General features: G+C 36.8%; 1 protein-coding gene across 8 annotated transcripts in view; it reads left to right on the top strand.

Annotated features, from left to right (window-relative positions):
* Positions 1 to 20,594, top strand: part of LOC129718457 (syntaxin-binding protein 5) — a 1,078,665-nt gene that overhangs the window by 677,956 nt on the left and 380,115 nt on the right. For 6 of the 8 annotated variants that reach the window (XM_055669251.1, XM_055669249.1, XM_055669252.1 and 3 more), the window contains one exon: positions 3,233 to 3,319. The exons of the other annotated variants lie outside the window; for them this stretch is intronic. In XM_055669251.1, the coding sequence (XP_055525226.1) occupies positions 3,233 to 3,319 (87 nt within the window). The remainder of the gene's footprint in view (positions 1 to 3,232; positions 3,320 to 20,594) is intronic. 8 annotated transcript variants of the gene reach the window in all.

The following is a 20,594-nucleotide window of genomic DNA, read 5'->3' as shown; positions in this document are numbered from 1 at the left end:
CGTGGCTTTGCACACAACCCTCCTGTGATTTTTTCCACCGTATTTCAATAGGTCGCTGGGAAGTTGGTCCACTCCAGCAGCTTTATTGATTTTCAGCTGGCCAATCTCCTCCTCCACATCCAGGAGATAGAGGGCTGGAATCCTGATGTCTTCTGCTCGTGCACCAAGATCAGTTGCCATACCGTCCTCGCGCTCTACTGCATCGTCATTTAAATGCTCGTCGGAGTGCTGCTTCCACCTTTCGATCACCTCACACTCGTCTGTAAGGAGATTGCTGTCCAAACTCCTGCACATATCGGCTTGCGGCACGAAACCTTTCCAAGAGTTGTTCAGCTTCTCGTAAAACTTCCGAGTGTCGTTTGCTTGGTACAGCTACGCGATCTCGGTCCTTTCACTGGCGCTTCTCCCTTCGGAGGGTTGAGTTTTGGCTGTTCCGTGCCTGTTGGTACCGTTCCACGTTCGCTCCCGTACGGTGCTCTTCGACTAACCGTTTGCATTCGCCGTCAAACCAGTCATTTCTATGATTCGGGGCCCTGTACCTAGTAGCGGTACAGCAGTGCTACCTATGGCGGATCGGATGCTCCTCCAGCCATTTTCAAGGGTAGCTGCGCCAAGCTGCTCATCCGTCGGTAGCGCTGCCTTCAGCTGCTGCGCATATTCCTGTGCAGCCTCGGCGTCCCACAGTTGCTCAATATTTGTTCGCGGCGTTCGACTTCGGCGGGTTTTATACACCGTCGATAGTTTTGAGCGCAAGCACACAGCTACTAGGTAGTGGTCCGAATCTATATTCGCACTGCGGTAGGTGCGAACGTTGATGATGTCGGAGAAGAACCTGTCGTCGATTAGAACACGATTAGATACAGCATATATGCCCTGCCTATTCGCAACGCCTAACTCCTGGTATGAAACTCCGACGTCATCAATATTGACCCTGGCCTTTGTTGTGTATATTCTACTTCTTGTTACTCCACTTATGTCACCTTGACTTTGAAACCGCAGCCTTGACCAACAAAATCGTTAAGTATTGTTGATAGCCGCGAGAGCCCCCCGACTTCGTGAGCGCTATAACGTGAAATTATGTGCTAAAGAGAGGAAGAACAAAAACAAGACCCTCATGCAGTTGAATACTGCGTGTCTCTCTTACTCAGTTCATTTTCATTTCATTAAATCACTTATTCATTAGACAGCTATTCAACTCGAATATTGCACGTAACGTTAAAATTTCAGTTGCTCCTGATGTACCACAATTCTGTTTGAAAATTATGTGCAATATTATTTAAACTTAAAGTTTTCTTACTATGTGCTTCTGAAGGAAATTAAACCCGCTTTTAAAATAAAAACCTTTACTCCAGCTCTTATGATGTGCTGGGTATTAATAAAAAAAAATAGGGGAAGACTCACTCACCCGAATATCCTTGGTATGGAGCCGGCCATCGCCGTCGATATCTCACCTAAAATTTCCACTACGTAACTTTGGCACCTTCTTAATACGATAGCTTTTTTTTTGATAAAAAATATCATTTCCAGCGTCCGGATGGGTTTTGTCTTCTTCACTGCTACGCTTAGATCAACAATAATGATAGGCTAATTATTTTCTCTTCTTTTTTTGCACAAGTTTAAACAGCGTGCTTCTTAAGCACGATCTCACTTATTTCACGGTTGTTTAACTGATTAATATTAAATCGCAAATTTCAGGGTTTTAATCACACCACAGTTAAAAAAAATTCCTTTTCGCCTTTTAGTTTTCTTTCTTGAGCTTTTTCTAGTCAGCTGTCCTGCTAATAATATTGGTTCCAACAGACTCCACGCACTACCAAACTGCAGAGAATTTTTTTTTCAGTCCTAAGCCGATCCGACTTCCACTGCTATCTCTGGCCACTTTCCACCAGTTCCAAACGATGAAACTATCACACGCACAATGTGCAGCACTTCCGTGACAAAATAGGTGCAATTGATTTCCTTTTCTTTTTTTTTCTCATCAAACTTTGTTCCGCGTTTTCTTCTCATTAAACATCCAGTATTATTTAAGGGTTTCAAACAGGGTTCACGTACCTTCAAGCTACTTAATTCAGTTGATTCGTCGGGCTACCAATGGCATCCCACCGCTGTCACCACAAATGTGGAGGTTGTAACCCTACCAGGCTTTCTTTCCGGAAAAAAATCTGTAAGCGCCGTCGGCGCGGAATTAATTACTCAACGTTTGGGTGGACGAATTAGCATTCTTTATTTCTACAAAAGCTTAAATACTAACCTACAGGTAGCTAAGAGCGAGAGGCTTTTTCCCTTTCGCCCTGGTCACCACATACCTAGCTGTGTTACTCTAACCTATGCCATTCCTCGGCCTGTCTCTTTTTCTGCCTAATTTTTAGTACTAATAATTAACTGTACTCCTCTCTTGGGGAGCTTTCAAGAGAGCGCGTTCTGTCACGTGCTCAGGTTAATCCGATATTCTTGGGGAGCTTGCGCGCTATCTCTCTCGCAGGAGCGCGCGGGTGCCGTTGAGTACCAGTATTTGCCTAGGTTTGTTTATACCGAGTTATGCAACGCCTCGGTAGCTGTACTGGTTAATTATCGCTCAAGGCAAAGTCTTCGCTAACGTTTGCATAGCAAAACCGTTCGCAGTTTTTCTTCAAGATCTTTTCATGTTTTTTTTTTTCACAGAATATCTTGTTTAGGGGACGAAGGCAGACGCCCATGTTTTTGGTTTATTCCCTACTTGCCTTCATGAAAAAAACTGTGTATCGTTTGGCAAACATTCTCCGTGACGGAGCATTAGGTAACTCAGCGCGGGTTGTGACGTCACACAACTACACTAAGGGGAATATTTTGAATCAAAATTTTCGATGAACGACGCGTATTATTAGTGTAATTCTGGCGGAAATGCTGGAAAAAGTAGTGCGAAGTAGTACCAGATAGGACCATAAGGGCTATATGAAACGAAGCCGTGGCCAATATGGCATGAAGTTAATTTTAAAAAGTAAATTTTGTGTCCATAATGCATTTTCAGATGTTATATTTATCTATTAAAAAAGGCTCTAGAAATTACCCGTATTATATTGCTATTTTCAAAAAATGATTTATGGAACTGGGTTTTAATTGTAATTTAAAAAACATACAGGACTTTCAATATTCCCATGGCTTTCATCTTTCTTGTCTAGTTATTTATTCTTAATATATTTGATATATTTTGTATTTTTTTTTAATTTAAAGTAATATTAACACATCTTTACAGTTTCCAAACCAAGTGCAAGCAGGGCATGGTTGACCCTATGCTTTCAATATGGGGCCAACAATTGATCGTAAATGAAGATACAAATATGTAAGTTTACTATGTATTTAAAGCAAGCTTTGTAAAATAGATTCTGTTAATAAAATCTGCATTTGCTGGAAACATTGAAAGTAGAAACAGTTGAATTAGACTTTGTTTCATCTACAATAAACACCGTTATAGTCGCATTCCCGAAATATTTTTAGCATTGCTTTTGTGATCAAAATAAAATTAGGACAGCCGTACCTTTTAAGAAAAAAGACATTTGGCTTACAGAACTGCTCTATTTGTGGCCTCGAACGTTAACACTTCTGGTGTGTGTCGCATCTTGTAGCTAACTAACTATAGTGTGTCTGTTCTGAACAGCGTTGCCAGGTCATTTTTTTAAAAATCTGGAAAAGGCAAAATAAAAATCTGGAAAAAATCTGGCGGTCATTTCGTGGGGTGAAAGGGTAATTTTTCGGATAAAAGTCTTGAGGTACGCAAAATTTGCGGTGGCAAAATTGCAAAATTTCGCGCCAAAATTGAAGTGATGACCTTTTTGCGGAACAGAGAAAATAAAATCTGGATAAAATCTGGATCATCCATGAAAAATCTGGATAATTGGACATCAAAGCTGTCTACCTGGATACATGTTAAAAAATCTGGATAATCCAGCTAAATCTGGATACCTGGCAACGCTGGTTCTGAAGCAATGTATAACAGATAACTAAATCATGTAAAGACTGGCGAATCGTTTATTATTACACGCTTCTTTTCTTTTATTTGTTTATTTATGCTTGAGCTGAGCAAGATCGCGCCAAATCACCATAGTCGAATATCGACCATTTTTGATTTGAATGAAACTTTGCACACGTATTTGGCTAAGCAAACTGAGCATTTTCCACAGATGGAGCGATTTTTCACACCCATGAGTTACATTCTAAAAGGGCGTATGCCTTTTGGCATAGGTTTTATTCGAAGCATTGTAGCCCAGAAACCGTCGGTTGTATAGAAAAACTGTCTGAAAATGAGTTGTAGGGAATTAAAATTGCACCATAAAAAAATTATACACTGTACAAAAAAAATTTTTTTTGACCAAAAAAAAATTAAAAATAAACGTTAAATTTCAATTTCAAAAAAAAATTTTTAAAGAAACTTGACTTAATACGCAACTTTAAAAAAAAGTCCAGGATGGAGAAAGGACAAATAATTTTTTTATGGTAGATTAATTTTTTTATAAAAATTCTAATTCAAACATTTTTCAAAATATTTGTATTCTGATGATCTTAAAAGATGCAGAGAGTCATTTTGAATCAAAAAGCATTTGGTAGTAAACATTCTGGAGGCATCGGTTTTCGAGTTATTTTAAATTTAAGCTCAATAAATTATTAATATTTCGGAAAATACACGTATTTTTTAATTTGTCCATGGTTCTCCAGCAAAAACCATACGATCATTGGAATGCTTGATCAAAAATATACAATTCATTCTTTGACAATATGTTACGTATATGTTATGTTCTCAAGAAAAGAGTTAAATGTTCTAAGTGATATAAATATATATAAGAATCAAATATTTGTTTTCGAGTTTCATTATCTTAGGAACATATTTTTTTATGACATAGATACTTTACAGAACTAGATTCACCTTATATTTTATATACATCATCAGTTTGCTCGAATGTTTTATAAAAATGTTTTATAAAATAATATGTTTGTCGTGCAACACTACCTACTTGTGTACTAATAATAACTGTTTGTAAAGTACGCAACCAATAACTATTGGGTCACCTATAATATCTGTTTTCGTATATAAAAACGATTGCACTACTCCAGATATGTTAGTAATAGTTTGCATTTTGTGAAGATGAATAAAGTGAAAATGGTATCAAGCTTACGCAAATTAAACGAAAACGTTATTGCAAAATTAAAAATATTGAACAGTCAAGCTCATTTTGATATGTCTTTATCAATTTGTGATTCGTGTAGTTATTGGAATGATAGTCAAGTCACCATTAATCCCTTCGTTGTTTACTATTCAGAATCATGAACACCTAAGAATATCAGCTTCATCATAATATCGGAAGTACTCCATCATGATACTGTTGCGGTTCAGGTGTTCATTGCTAAATTAATGAGTTTTTTGAAAACAACAATAGAGTTGAAGAAAGCGATATAAATGTCTGATGGAGCTCACAATATAAAAATAGAAAAAACTTTGCAACAAAATATAACGTCGATGCAGAGTTGCATTTATTGCGATTTCTCATGGTAAAGGCCCATGCGATGCAATTGGTGGCATATTAAAACGAATGGCAGGAAATGCAAGTTTAGCTAAAGAACATGAACATCCCATTACAAGCGCAAAAGAATTGTATGATTGTAATAAAAATTCATCAAAAATGTCATTTAGTTGGGTATCATATGAAGAATATGAACAAGGAGTAACAGAATGAAGCAATATTCTCAAAAAATCTTTAATGATAGCTGCCACACAAAAGTATTACTCTTTTGTTCCGACTTCAGAAAATAAGATACAAACAAAGCTGTTTTCAAAAGATGACGAATCATTTACATATGATGTATATAAAATATAAGGTGAAACTAGTTCTGTAAAGTATCTATGTCATAAAAAAATATGTTCCTAAGATAATAAAACTCGAAAATAAATTTTTGATTCTTATATATATTTATATCACTTAGAACTTTGACTCTTTTCTTGAGAACCGTTAGCCCAATCGTTTTGTTGTCAAAGAATGAATTGTATATTTTTGATGAAGCATTCCAATGAACGTATGGGTTTTGCTGGAGAACCATGGACAAATCAAGAGAAACGTGTATTTTCCTAAATAATTATGATTTTTCTAGCTTAAATTAGAAAGAACTCGAAAACCAATGCCTTTAGAATGTTTACTACCAAGAGCTTTTTGATTCAAAATGACTCTCTGCATCTTTTAAGATCATCAGAATACAAACATTTTGAAAAATGTTTAAATTAGAATTTTTATAAAAAAATTAATCTACCATAAAAAAATTATTTTTCATTTCTCTATCCTGGACTTTTTTTTAAAAGTTGCGTATTAACGTCAAGTTTCTTTAAAAAAAAAATAAAAAAAAATCAACTCTTTTTTTTTAAATTGTAATTTAACGTTTATTTTTAAATTTTTTTGATCAAAACCATTTTTTTTGTACAGTGTATATTTTTTTATGGTGTATTTGTAATTCCCTACAACTCATTCTCAGACAGTTTTTCTATACAACCAACGGTTTCTGGGCTAATGCTTCGAATAAAACCTATGCCAAAAGGCATACGCCCTTATAGAATGTAACTCATGGGTGTAAAAAATCTCTCCACCTGTGAAAAATGCTCAGTTTGCTAAGCCAAACACGAGTGCAAAGTTTCATTCAAATAAAAAATGATCGATTAAATTTTCGCGTATCAAGTCACTGTTTTTTGTTCGATAAACCGACGATTCCGACGGAAATGATTTCCAAAGCTATCTTTGATGATTTATGAGCGGCCATTAAAATTACGCACAATTTCTCCATAATACCATTCTTTAGAGTTCTTTTTGAACATGATCCTATCTCCAACATTCATCTGAGAGAGCTCCTTTGCTGTTCGATCAAAATATTGTATCTGTACTTCCCGCTTTTTATTGATTCGTTCTCGAATGTTGTTTTTATCCAGAGATTTTCTGAGCAGGAGTTCTTCTTTCAGAGGCAGTCGCGTTTTAATATGTCTACCAAAAAACAATTGACTCGGTGAGGGAGCCATGCGTGCAACAGGTGTACTATTGTATTTTAGTAAACGGTATTGATATTCATCAACTTCTCCTGTCTCGTAACATTTCTTCAGAATGTTTTTAGCTATGGCTACCGCCTTTTCTGCAAGTCCGTTACTTTGTGGGTAGCGCGGACTAGAGAATTCGAACCTAATATTATTTTTATTAGCGTATCTTTCACACTCCAAGCTGTTGAATGGCACATTATCACTTCGAACTACCGTAGGATAACCATAGCTATTAAAATATCTGTCAAAAAGCTTACAAACGCTTGGCATCGTTTTATCAACTAAACGATCCGAACAGCTGAACCCCGAATATGCATCAGGGGCCATCCACATACCACGTGGACAGCTTTGGGGGGGGGTTGGCTAATGTCCACGGTCCATACAATTTTTCAAAAATTTATATGGACAGTTGTCCACGGAGGGGGAGGGGGGGGGGGTCAAAATCGTTGAAAATCTGTCCACGTGGCATGTGAATAGCCCCTCAATTAATACGAGCCAATCACAACCAGCATACTCGTATATATCCGTAGAAACTTTTTGAAAGGGATACTCTGGTTCTTCATCCTGTACCAATGGTTCTTTTAGATTATTCCTTTTGAACTTTTCGCATGTTGTACAGCCTATTACCAACTCAGTCAAATCATTGGTCATTCCCGGCCAAAAGAATTGGTTTCTGGCTCTCGCTAAAGTCTTTTCAACTCCTAGATGAGGCGCATGAAGCCATTTACTAATAATTGCCTGAAGTTTAGTGGGAATAACTAAGCGATGGTTTTTGAAAAACAATCCATTTTCAAAATGAAGCTCGTTGCGATATTTGTGAAACATTTGACTTGTATCATCAAGTTGATGATAAGAAGGCCAGCCATTTTGAACATAGTTCACCACGCGTAGGTAACGGTCATCTGCGCTCATGGCATGTTTATACCGTTCATAATTATGTTCTGACATGCAGGCATTTTTTGTCAGAGAATACACTACCGCCTCGAGCTCTGTATTTCTGTCACCAATTTCTGGCAATGGAGCTCTTGACAGACAGTCTGCTATCAACATGTTTTTTCCCGGAGTATAAACAATGTTCAATCCTGTATACTTCAACAGTGCCAAGAACATACGTTGCAACCTGGCAGTAACATCATCAATGTCCTGTTTCACGAGTGTTTCGAGAGGTTTATGGTCTGACAGTACCGTGAAATCTCGACCATACAAAAAATAATGGAATTTATTACAGGCGAAAACCACAGCTAACAACTCTTTTTCGATCTGCGCCCATTTCTGCTCACAGCGCGTCAAAGTCCGTGAAGCGTAGGCAACCGGTCCATGATCCTGCAGCAGAACACAGCCCAATCCGTCTTTCGAACTGTCCGTCTGGATTGTGCAAAGTTTTTTCGGGTCGAAAACAGCTAGCACCGGCTTTGATGTAATAGAGAACAATAAATCTACCAGCTCCTCTTCGTGTACTTTATTCCACTCCCATTTTGAGTCACGATGTGTCAATTGACGAAGATTAGTTGAACACTTTGATAGATTCGGAATATGTTTGGCAAGATATTTGAACAGTCCCAATAGCCTTGCAACGTCCGCTACGCATGTTGGTTTCGGCATTTTCGTGATAGCCGAAATATCTTTATCAAGAGGACTTACTTTTCCATTATCGATTTTAGTACCCATAAATGTAACCTGCCGTGAGCGAAATTGCCACAATATTTGTGAAAACTACGTCGAGGTTTGATTCAATGATCGTATTTGGTTCATCCTCTGGAAAACTATCTTTAAAATTAAATTTTAAAAGATTTATGGTTTACTGGCATAATAAGTTTATGTGTAGTAATAGTAAGTATAACAAAGGTTTCTGCACTGCTAGGTGGAGGGGTTATCATAAATTAGTCCCAAGTACTTAACCTTGTCAGACCAACTTAAAATAGCCCCATTCATCTTGACAACGTGATTATTGTTTGGCTTGAGGAAAGAAGCCCTAGGCTTATGCGGAAAAATTATCATTTGAGTTTTAGAAGCATTGGGAGAGATTTTCCACTTTTGCAAGAAGGAAGAAAAAATATTCTTTTCTGCAATCGACTGCATATGACACGAAGACTTTTTCCTTTTACGGAAATGCTTGTGTCATCGCAGAACAATGACTTGATATGAAGTGAATATGTTGTACAGGACTGGACCCAAGACTGAACCTTGAGGTACACCTGCTCTGACAGGAAATCTATCAGATTTTGAATTCTGATAGACAATCTGCAGAGTTCGATCAATAAGATAATTCTTCAAAATTTTGATTAGGAAAATTGGAAAATTAAAAGTTTGCAATTTCGCAATCAAACCTTTATGCCAAACACTGTCGAATGCTTTTTCTATGTCTAAAAGAGCAGCTCCAGTGGAATAACCTTCAGATTTGTTAGCTCGTATCATATTAGTAACTCTGAGCAATTGATGAGTTGTGGAATGCCCATGGAGGAAACCAAACTGTTCATCTGCAAAAATTGAATTATCGTTAATGTGTGACATCATTCTGTAAAGAATAATTCTCTCAAACAGTTTACTTATTGAAGAAAGCAAACTGATTGGTCGATAACTTGAAACTTCAGCTGGGTTCTTATTCGGTTTTAAAATTGGAGTATTTTTTGCATTTTTCCATAATTTGGGAAAATATGCAATTTTGCATTTTCAATTTTTACTAAAAATTCAATTGTGCTCTCAGGGAGATGTTTGATTAATATATTAAAGATTCCATTAAAGATTCCTCTTAAATTTTTTAAATTTTTAATAATTGATTTAATCTCATTCAAGTTAGTTTCAATTATTTCTGCAGGTAAAAAATTCTGGGAAGAAATTAAATCAAATTGACGTGTGACTTTATTTTCAATTGGACTCACAAAATTCAAATTTGAGTTATGAACACTCTCAAACTGCTGAGCAAGTCTTTGAGCCTTTTGTTCATTGGATACAAGAAAACGTTCACCATCTTTTAAAACTGGAATAGGCTTTGAAGGTTTCTTAAGAATCTTCGACAGCTTCCAAAAAGGTTTTGAATATGGTTTAAATTTTTCAACTTTAGTCTCAAAATTTTGATTTCTCAGAAGAGTAAATCTATGTTTAATCTCTTTCTGTAAATCTTCATAAATAGTTTTAAAAACAGGGTCACGAGAACGTTGAAATTGACGACTGCGGACATTTTTCAAACGAATTAGAAGTTGAAGATTTTCGCAATTATTGGTGAATCAAATTTCACTTGAGCCTTTGGAACAGAATAATTCCTGGCATCAACAATTGCACATTTTAATGCTTCCAAAGCGGAATCAATATTCACTTCGTTTTGCAAATCAAGCTCATTATTGAAATTTCTTTCAATATGAGTTTTGTATCTTTCCCAATTAGCCTCTTTATAATTAAAAACAGAGCTCATAGGGTTTAAAACTGAGTCATGTGATAAAGAAAAAGTTATTGGAAGATGGTCAGAATCAAAGTCAGCATGTGTGATCAAATCACTACATACATGACTTTGATCTGTTAGCACCATATCAATTGTTGATGGGTTTCTTACAGAAGAAAAGCATGTAGGACTATTCGGAGACAAAATAGAATAGTATCCTGAAGAACAATCATTGAATAAAATTTTGCCATTGGAATTACTTTGAGAATTATTCCATGAACGATGTTTAGCGTTAAAATCGCCGATTATAGAAAATTTCGAACGATTTCTGGTGAGCTTTTGTAAATCACCTTAAAAATATTTTTTGTGCTCGCGTGTGCATTGAAACGGTAAATATGCTGCGGCAATAAATAAAATCCCAAGTTCAGTTTGAACTTCAATTCCCAAAGTTTCAATAACTTTCGTCTCAAGATGGGGAAGAGCACGATGTTTGATTCGGCGATGAATAACAATTGCAACTCCACCGCCGGAACCCTGAATCCTATCATATCTATGAACCACGTAATTGGGATCATATTTTAATTTTATGTTAGGTTTCAAAAATGTTTCAGTAAAAATTGCAATATGCACATTATTTACTGTTAAAAAATTAAAAAGCTCATTCTCATTGGCCTTCAATGAGCGAGCATTTCAATTTAAAATTTTGATCGGTTTATTTAAAATCATTGCTAAATTTTGAATTAGAAACAATTTTGATTGTAAAATTTGTACCTATTTGAATGGCTTCAAACATTGATTTTGCCTGCAGCATGGCGTTCATGAGATCGAATATTGCCTGTTGCAGAAAAGAAAGTTTACCTGCCGTAATAGGCCCCAGGCAGTTGACATTAGAAAAAATATTTTCGGTAGCAATATTAGCTGGGGTAATAGGTGTACAATTATTTTCTAGCGTGTTTTGCTTACCCATATTAGCGGTCATTTTCGAACTACCAACATTTGGCGGTAGAATGATCGAACTACCTGTAACCTGTGCATATGTTGAACGAGTATGCTGAGGGGTAGAAGAAGTGGGCGTTATTGGTACGCTTGGAGATTTTTTTTTTAAAGTTTGTTTTGATTGGGAAATTGAATTTTGTTTACCTTGCCTTGCCTTAACAATTGCTGAACGGACTGGGCGTTGGTAAAAATTTGACATATGGTTGCCGTTACAATTCGCACAGCAAAAATTTTTACTCTCTTTCACAGGACATGTGTCCTTTTTGTAAGAAGAGTCTCTACAAATCATGCATTTTTGGTCCATGTTACAGAACTTTGAACCATGGCCATAACGTTGGCAAATACGGCATTGGGTGATATGCTTTTCACCTCCGCCAAACTTCCTATAAACTTCCCACTTTACACGCACGTTATATAAAGCATGTGCTTTTTCAAAAAGTTTTAAGTTATTAACCTCACTGCGGTTAGAATGAATTAAATAATTAACAAGGGAAATTCCAGTGCGCTGACTGTTTTCGCCTCGTGATTTTTGTTTCATTAGAATTACTTGGGTAGGGGCTATGCCAAGTAATTTTGTTAAAGTAAGTTTGATCTCATCAACGGTTTGATCGTTGGTGAGACCTTTCAATACGACCTTGAACGGCTTGGCGCTCTTCGTATCATATGTAAAAAAACTATACATCTTCTCAGTTAAATACTGAATAAGACGATTACGACCCTTTATAGAGTCGGTTAATAAGCGGCATTCGCCTCTACGATCAATTTGATACGTAACTTGAACGTCAGAAACAAACGTTTTTTTTTTCTTCACAAATAGAAACAAACGTTGAAAGTTCCTTTTTGAAAATATTAAATTCAGAAGAAATAGTTGCCACAATAGGTGGAACTTTCTCCTTTTTTAAATATTTTACATTTTGTAAGGTTTCATTACTAATAACTTCAAGTTTACCAGCTTCTTGCTCAGGCAAAATATCAAAAGGATTGTCACTACAGACACTCGAAGTGTCAGAAAGAGATGCCTCTCTTTTCCTCCCCGCAGCGATGCGAGGTTTCTTTTTCCGTCCTACCATTTCAGGTGATACGAAAAAAGTTAAAACAAATGTTAAATTCAAAAGTAGGTAGTCTTGAGAAACATTGGTCGCAGTGATAAAATACCTAACACGGAAAAAACTAACTTTCAGGTAGTCTTTAAAAGACACACTGACAAAACACAAACTTTGAAGCTATAGGCAGTCAAAGACCAGTCCACAAGCAACCGAAAACACGTCTGACCTGTAGGACAGTTCAAGATGTACTGTTATTTTCACAGTTATAATATATATTGCTTGCCTGATCCATTTCAGGAAATTTACCTGTGTCACTCCAGTTTAGTGAATGAACGGGTTTTTCTTGCTTTTCTTCCCGCTGCAGTGGCTGCTTAGCCACTCGAGTATTACGCACCTCTTTCTGCTTTTTTTTCTTGCAAAATTTGCTGAAGCGACCTACCCCGCCACAAGAGTAACAATCTGCATTCCTGGCAGGACAAGAGCGGACATGATTTCGGTTGAATGGTCGTCCACAGCTGTAACATCGGCTTTGAACGGTATCTATGTCCATCATTTCATCATTCGGTTTGATTGCAATTGAGTTCACTTCCAGTAAGTTGACTTTTCGATCAAGGAGCTGTTTGTTTTCGGATGCAGCCTCGAATATCTTGCACGTTTCAATAACTTTCGATAACGGATCATCACTTCCGTCGAGTAATTTTAACTGAAGCTTTTTATCCTGAATGCCGATAATAATGCGATCCCGTAACATTCTCTCACTGTATGGTTGCTACGATTGCTTTTCTTTCTGTGTAATAGTGTTAAACTTGTAACCTTCCATTGCGATATTTTTGCGAGGAAGACAGTATTGATCGAACGAAGCTATAACCTTGGCAAGTGTGTGTACAACCACACCATCGGCAGCAATTTCCGAAGCATCTTCAAACACATCTTCACCAATCTGCTCTTCTACACGAACATTACTTTGCCCAAACAAGCTCTCCATGGTACCATTATCTGGGTATAGCGAGTTATGAATTTCTACACCCCGCGTTCCAATAAGCCAAAAGAACAATGCAATCTTATTAGACTCAGTTTCGTTTATTTTTCCACTTGCGCGTAAGTAAATGGCAAAAGACTGTTTCCAGCGAGGCCATTCACTCGCAAGGTTGGAACAGTCGAGCGACTGCGGAAGACGAAGATCAAATCTCGACGCCAACCTCACTTGTTCAAATTGTAAAACTATTTTTCGCTTCTTTGCTGCGATAATCAAATCACGTCGTCACGTGCTTGCACTCTTTCTTGGCGAATGAGTTTACTTCTGACACCATGTTAAGAAAAAGACATTTGGTTTACAGAACTGATTTATTTGTGGCCTCGAACGTTAACACTTCTGGTGTGTCGCATCCTGTAGCTAACTAACTATAGTGTGTCTGTTCTGAAGCAATGTATAACAGATGACTAAATCATGTGAAGACTGGCGAATCGTTTATTATTACAGAACCTAGAGACCAATTAGGAGGCAACACGGCACCAACTAGTTGGTAGACACGGTACAATACAAAATAATGACTAATTGAACGTTCCTGGCGATGCTCGAGATCATGGTTTAAAAAACATTTTTTATATTTTATTACCGCATTAGCACAAATCTCTCCAAAAGCGATGACATGTGATTTCTATATAATTTTTGATGTCCAAGGAATATGTCTCAGGAGATGTGAAAGTATTCGAATTACCAAAAGTGTGCTTTATTTCACAAAACTATGTAAAAGTTAGTTAACCATGACTTTTATGCTCAATTTTCCTTTACCTCATAAACTGAAGCGATGCCATGTGGTTTATTCTACATTTAAATGTCCATTACTGTTCAGGAAGGACATATGTTGGAAAGCCAAGGTATTCTCTAAACTAAAAATTCATCCCACCCTCAAACAACTAATGTTGTCTACCCTGGTGTGTGGTTTTTTACACAAGAAACAGCTTAATTTTCGATCAAAATATTGTTTCTGTACTTCCCGCTTTTTATTGATTCGTTCACGAATGTTGTTTTTATCCAGAGATTTTCTGAGCAGGAGTTCTTCTCTCAGAGGCAGTTGCGTTTTAATATGTCTACCAAAAAACAATTGACTCGGTGAGGGAGCCATGCGTGCAACAGGTGTACTATTGTATTCTAGTAAACGGTATTGATATTCATCAACTTCTCCTGTCTCGTAACATCTCTTCAGAATGGTTTTAGCTATGGATACCGCCTTTTCTGCAAGTCCGTTACTTTGTGGGTAGCGCGGACTAGTGAATTCGAACCTAATATTATTTTTATAAGCGTATCTTTCACACTCCAAGCTGTTGAATGGCACATTATCATTTCGAACTACCGTAGGATAACCATAGCTATTAAAATATCTGTCAAAAAGCTTACAAACGCTTGGCATCGTTTTATCAACTAAACGATCCGAACAGCTGAACCCCGAATATGTATCAATTAATACGAGCCAATCACAACCAGCATACTCGTATATATCCGTAGAAACTTTTTGAAAGGGATACTCTGGTTCTTCATCCTGTACCAATGGTTCTTTTATATTATTCCTTTTGAACTTTTCGCATGTTGTACAGCCTATTACCAACTCAGTCAAATCATTGGCCATTCCCGGCCAAAAGAATTGGTTTCTGGCTCTCGCTAAAGTCTTTTCAACTCTTAGATGAGGCGCATGAAGCCATTTACTAATAATTGCCTGAAGTTTAGTGGGAATAACTAAGCGATGGTTTTTGAAAAACAATCCATTTTCAAAATGAAGCTCGTTGCGATATTTGTGAAACATTTGACTTGTATCATCAAGTTGATGATAAGAAGGCCAGCCATTTTGAACATAGTTCACCACGCGTAGGTAACGGTCATCTGCGCTCATGGCATGTTTATACCGTTCATAATTATGTTCTGACATGCAGGCATTTTTTGTCAGAGAATGCACTACCGCCTCGAGCTCTGTATTTCTGTCACCAATTTCTGGCAATGGAGCTCTTGACAGACAGTCTGCTATCAACATGTTTTTTCCCGGAGTATAAACAATGTTCAATCCTGTATACTTCAACAGTGCCAAGAACATACGTTGCAACCTGGCAGTAACATCATCAATGTCCTGTTTCATGAGTGTTTCGAGAGGTTTATGGTCTGACTGTACCGTGAAATCTCGACCATACAAAAAATAATGGAATTTATTACAGGCGAAAACCACAGCTAAAAACTCTTTTTCGATCTGCGCCCATTTCTGCTCACAGCGCGTCAAAGTCCGTGAAGCGTAGGCAACCGGTCCATGATCATGCAGCAGAACACAGCCCAATCCGTCTTTCGAACTGTCCGTCTGGATTGTGCAAGGTTTTTTTGGGTCGAAAACAGCTAGCACCGGCTTTAATGTAATAGAGAACAATAAATCTACCAGCTCCTCTTCGTGTACTTTATTCCACTCCCATTTTGAGTCACGATGTGTCAATTGACGAAGATTAGTTGAACACTTTGATAGATTCGGAATATGTTTGGCAAGATATTTGAACAGTCCCAATAGCCTTGCAACGTCCGCTACGCATGTTGGTTTCGGCATTTTCGTGATAGCCGAAATATCTTTATCAAGAGGACTTACTTTTCCATTATCGATTTTAGTACCCATAAATGAAACCTGCCGTGAGCGAAATTGCCACAATATTTGTGAAAACTACGTCGAGGTTTGATTCAATGATCGTATTTGGTTCATCCTCTGGAAAACTATCTTTAAAATTAAATTTCAAAAGATTTATGGTTTACTGGCATAATAAGTTTATGTGTAGTAATAGTAAGTATAACAAAGGTTTCTGCACTGCTAGGTGGAGGGGTTATCATAAATTAGTCCCAAGTACTTAACCTTGTCAGACCAACTTAAAATAACCCCATTCATCTTGACAACGTGATTATTGTTTGGCTTGAGGAAAGAAGCCCTAGGCTCATGCGGAAAAATTATTTGAGTTTTAGAAGCATTGGGAGAGATTTTCCACTTTTGCAAGAAGGAAGAAAAAATATTCTTTTCTGCAATCGACTGCATATGACACGAAGACTTTTTCCTTTTACGGAAATGCTTGTGTCATCGCAGAACAATTACTTGATATGAAGTGAATATGTTGTACAGTACTGGACCCAAGACTGAACCTTGAGGTACACCTGCTCTGACAGGAAATCTATCAGATTTTGAATTCTGATAGACAATCTGCAGAGTTCGATCAATAAGATAATTTTTCAAAATTTTGATTAGGAAAATTGGAAAATTAAAAGTTTGCAATTTCGCAATCAAACCTTTATGCCAAACACTGTCGAATGCTTTTTCTATGTCTAAAAGAGCAGCTCCAGTGGAATAACCTTCAGATTTGTTAGCTCGTATCATATTAGTAACTCTGAGCAATTGATGCGTTGTGGAATGCCCATGGAGGAAACCAAACTGTTCATCTGCAAAAATTGAATTATCGTTAATGTGTGACATCATTCTGTAAAGAATAATTCTCTCAAACAGTTTACTTATTGAAGAAAGCAAACTGATTGGTCGATAACTTGAAACTTCAGCTGGGTTCTTATTCGGTTTTAAAATTGGAGTATTTTTTGCATTTTTCCATAATTTGGGAAAATATGCAATTTTGCATTTTCAATTTTCACTAAAAATTCAATTGTGCTCTCAGGGAGATGTTTGATTAATATATTAAAGATTCCAGCGTAACCAGGTGCTCTTAATTTTTTTAAATTTTTAATAATTGATTTAATCTCATTCAAGTTAGTTTCAATTATTTCTGCAGGTAAAAAATTCTGGGAAGAAATTAAATCAAATTGACGTGTGACTTTATTTTCAATTGGACTCACAAAATTCAAATTTGAGTTATGAACACTCTCAAACTGCTGAGCAAGTCTTTGAGCCTTTTGTTCATTGGATACAAGAAAACGTTCACCATCTTGTACAACTGGAATAGGCTTTGAAGGTTTCTTTAGAATCTTCGACAGCTTCCAAAAAGGTTTTGAATATGGTTTAAATTTTTCAACTTTAGTCTCAAAATTTTGATTTCTCAGAAGAGTAAATCTATGTTTAATCTCTTTCTGTAAATCTTTATAAATAGTTTAAAAACAGGGTCACGAGAACGTTGATATTGACGTCTGCGGACATTTTTCAAACGAATTAGAAGTTGAAGATTTTCGTCAATTATTGGTGAATCAAATTTCACTTGAGCCTTTGGAACAGAATAATTCCTGGCATCAACAATTGCACATTTTAATGCTTCCAAAGCGGAATCAATATTCACTTCGTTTTGCAAATCAAGCTCATTATTGAAATTTCTTTCAATATGATTTTGTATCTTTCCCAATTAGCCTCTTTATAATTAAAAACAGAGCTCATAGGGTTTAAAACTGAGTCATGTGATAAAGAAAAAGTTATTGGGAGATGGTCAGAATCAAAGTCAGCATGTGTGATCAAATCACTACATACATGACTTTGATCTGTTAGCACCAAATCAATTGTTGATGGGTTTCTTACAGAAGAAAAGCATGTAGGACTATTCGGAGACCAAATAGAATAGTATCCTGAAGAACAATCATTGAATAAAATTTTGCCATTGGAATTACTTTGAGAATTATTCCATGAACGATGTTTAGCGTTAAAATCGCCGATTATAGAAAATTTCGAACGATTTCTGGTGAGCTTTTGTAAATCACCTTAAAAATATTTTTTGTGCTCGCGTGTGCATTGAAATGGTAAATATGCTGCGGCAATAAATAAAATCCCAAGTTCAGTTTGAACTTCAATTCCCAAAGTTTCAATAACTTTCGTCTCAAGATGGGGAAGAGCACGATGTTTGATTCGGCGATGAATAACAATTGCAACTCCACCGCCGGAACCCTGAATCCTATCATATCTATGAACCACGTAATTGGGATCATATTTTAATTTTATGTTAGGTTTCAAAAATGTTTCAGTAATAATTGCAATATGCACATTATTCACTGTTAAAAAATTAAAAAGCTCATTCTCATTGGCCTTCAATGAGCGAGCATTCCAATTTAAAATTTTGATCGGTTTATTTAAGATCATTGCTAAATTTTAAATTAGAAACAATTTTGATTGTAAAATTTGTACCTATTTGAATGGCTTCAAACATTGATTTTGCCTGCAGCATGGCGTTCATGAGATCGAATATTGCCTGTTGCAGAAAAGAAAGTTTACCTGCCGTAATAGGCCCCAGGCAGTTGACATTAGAACAAATATTTTCGGTAGCAATATTAGCTGGGGTAATAGGTGTACAATTATTTTCTAGCGTGTTTTGCTTACCCATATTAGCGGTCATTTTCGAACTACCAACATTTGGCGGTAGAATGTTCGAACTACCTGTAACCTGTGCATATGTTGAACGAGTATGCAGAGGGGTAGAAGAAGTGGGCGTTATTGGTACGCTTGGAGAATTTTGTTTTGAAGTTTGTTTTGATTGGGAAATTGAATTTTGTTTACCTTGCCTTGCCTTAACAATTGCTAAATGGACTGGGCGTTGGTTAAAATTTGACATATGGTTGCCGTTACGATTCGCACAGCAAAAATTTTTACTCTCTTTCACAGGACATGTGTCCTTTTTGTGATAAGAGTCTCCACAAATCATGCATTTTTGGTCCATGTTACAGAACTTTGAACCATGGCCATAACGTTGGCAAATACGGCATTGGGTGATATGCTTTTCACCTCCGCCAAACTTCCTATAAACTTCCCATTTTACACGCACGTTATATAAAGCATGTGCTTTTTCAAAAAATTTTAAGCTATTAACCTCACTGCGGTTAGAATGAATTAAATAATTAACAAGGGAAATTCCAGTGCGCTGACTGTTTTCGCCTCGTGATTTTTGTTTCATTAGAATTACTTGGGTAGGGGCTATGCCAAGTAATTTTGTTAAAGTAAGTTTGATCTCATCAACGGTTTGATCGTTGGTGAGACCTTTCAATACGACCTTGAACGGCTTGGCGCTCTTCGTATCATATGTAAAAAAAATATACATCTTTTCAGTTAAATACTGAATAAGACGATTACGACCCTTTATAGAGTCGGCTAATAAGCGGCATTCGCCTCTACGATCAATTTGATACGTAACTTTAACGTCAGAAACAAACTTTTTTTTTCTTCACAAATAGAAACAAACGTTGAAAGTTCCTTTTTGAAAATATTAAATTCAGAAGAAATAGTTGCCACAATAGGTGGAACTTTCTCCTTTTTTAAAAATTTTACATTTTGTATAGTTTCATTACTAATAACTTCAATTTTACCAGCTTCTTGCTCAGGCAAAATATCAAAAGGATTGTCACTACAGACACTCGCCTCTCTTTTCCTCCCCTCTCTTTTCCTCCCCGCAGCGATGCGAGGTTTTTTTTTCCGTCCTGCCATTTCAGGTGATACGAAAAAAGTTAAAACAAATGTTAAATTCAAAAGTAGGTAGTCTTGAGAAAGCCTGATAGGAAATAACCTTCAGGTTGTCACAAAAGATCAAAACATTGGTCGCAGTGATAAAATACCCAACACGGAAAAAACTAACTTTCAGGTAGTCTTTAAAAGACACACTGACAAAACACAAACTTTGAAGCTATAGGCAGTCAAAGACCAGTCCACAAGCAACCGAAAACACGTCTGACCTGTAGGACAGTTCAAGATGTACTGTTATTTTCACAGTTATAATATATATTGCTTGCCTGACCCATTTCAGGAAATTTACCTGTGTCACTCCAGTTTAGTGAATGAACGGGTTTTTCTTGCTTTACTTCCCGCTGCAGTGGCTGCTTAGCCACTCGAGTATTACGCACCTCTTTCTGCTTTTTTTTCTCGCAAAATTTGCTGAAGCGACCTACCCCGCCACAAGAGTAACAATCTGCATTCCTGGCAGGACAAGAGCGGACATGATTTCGGTTGAACAGTCGTCCACAGCTGTAACATCGGCTTTGAACGGTATCTATGTCCATCATTTCATCATTCGGTTTGATTGCAATTGAGTTCACTTCCAGTAAGTTGACTTTTCGATCAAGGAGCTGTTTGTTTTCGGATGCAGCCTCGAATATCTTGCACGTTTCAATAACTTTCGATAACGGATCATCACTTCCGTCGAGTAATTTTAA

The sequence above is a fragment of the Wyeomyia smithii genome, chromosome 1 (assembly GCF_029784165.1).
Source record: "Wyeomyia smithii strain HCP4-BCI-WySm-NY-G18 chromosome 1, ASM2978416v1, whole genome shotgun sequence".
Lineage (NCBI taxonomy): Eukaryota > Metazoa > Arthropoda > Insecta > Diptera > Culicidae > Wyeomyia > Wyeomyia smithii.
This window is presented reverse-complemented; position numbering and strand designations above follow the sequence as displayed.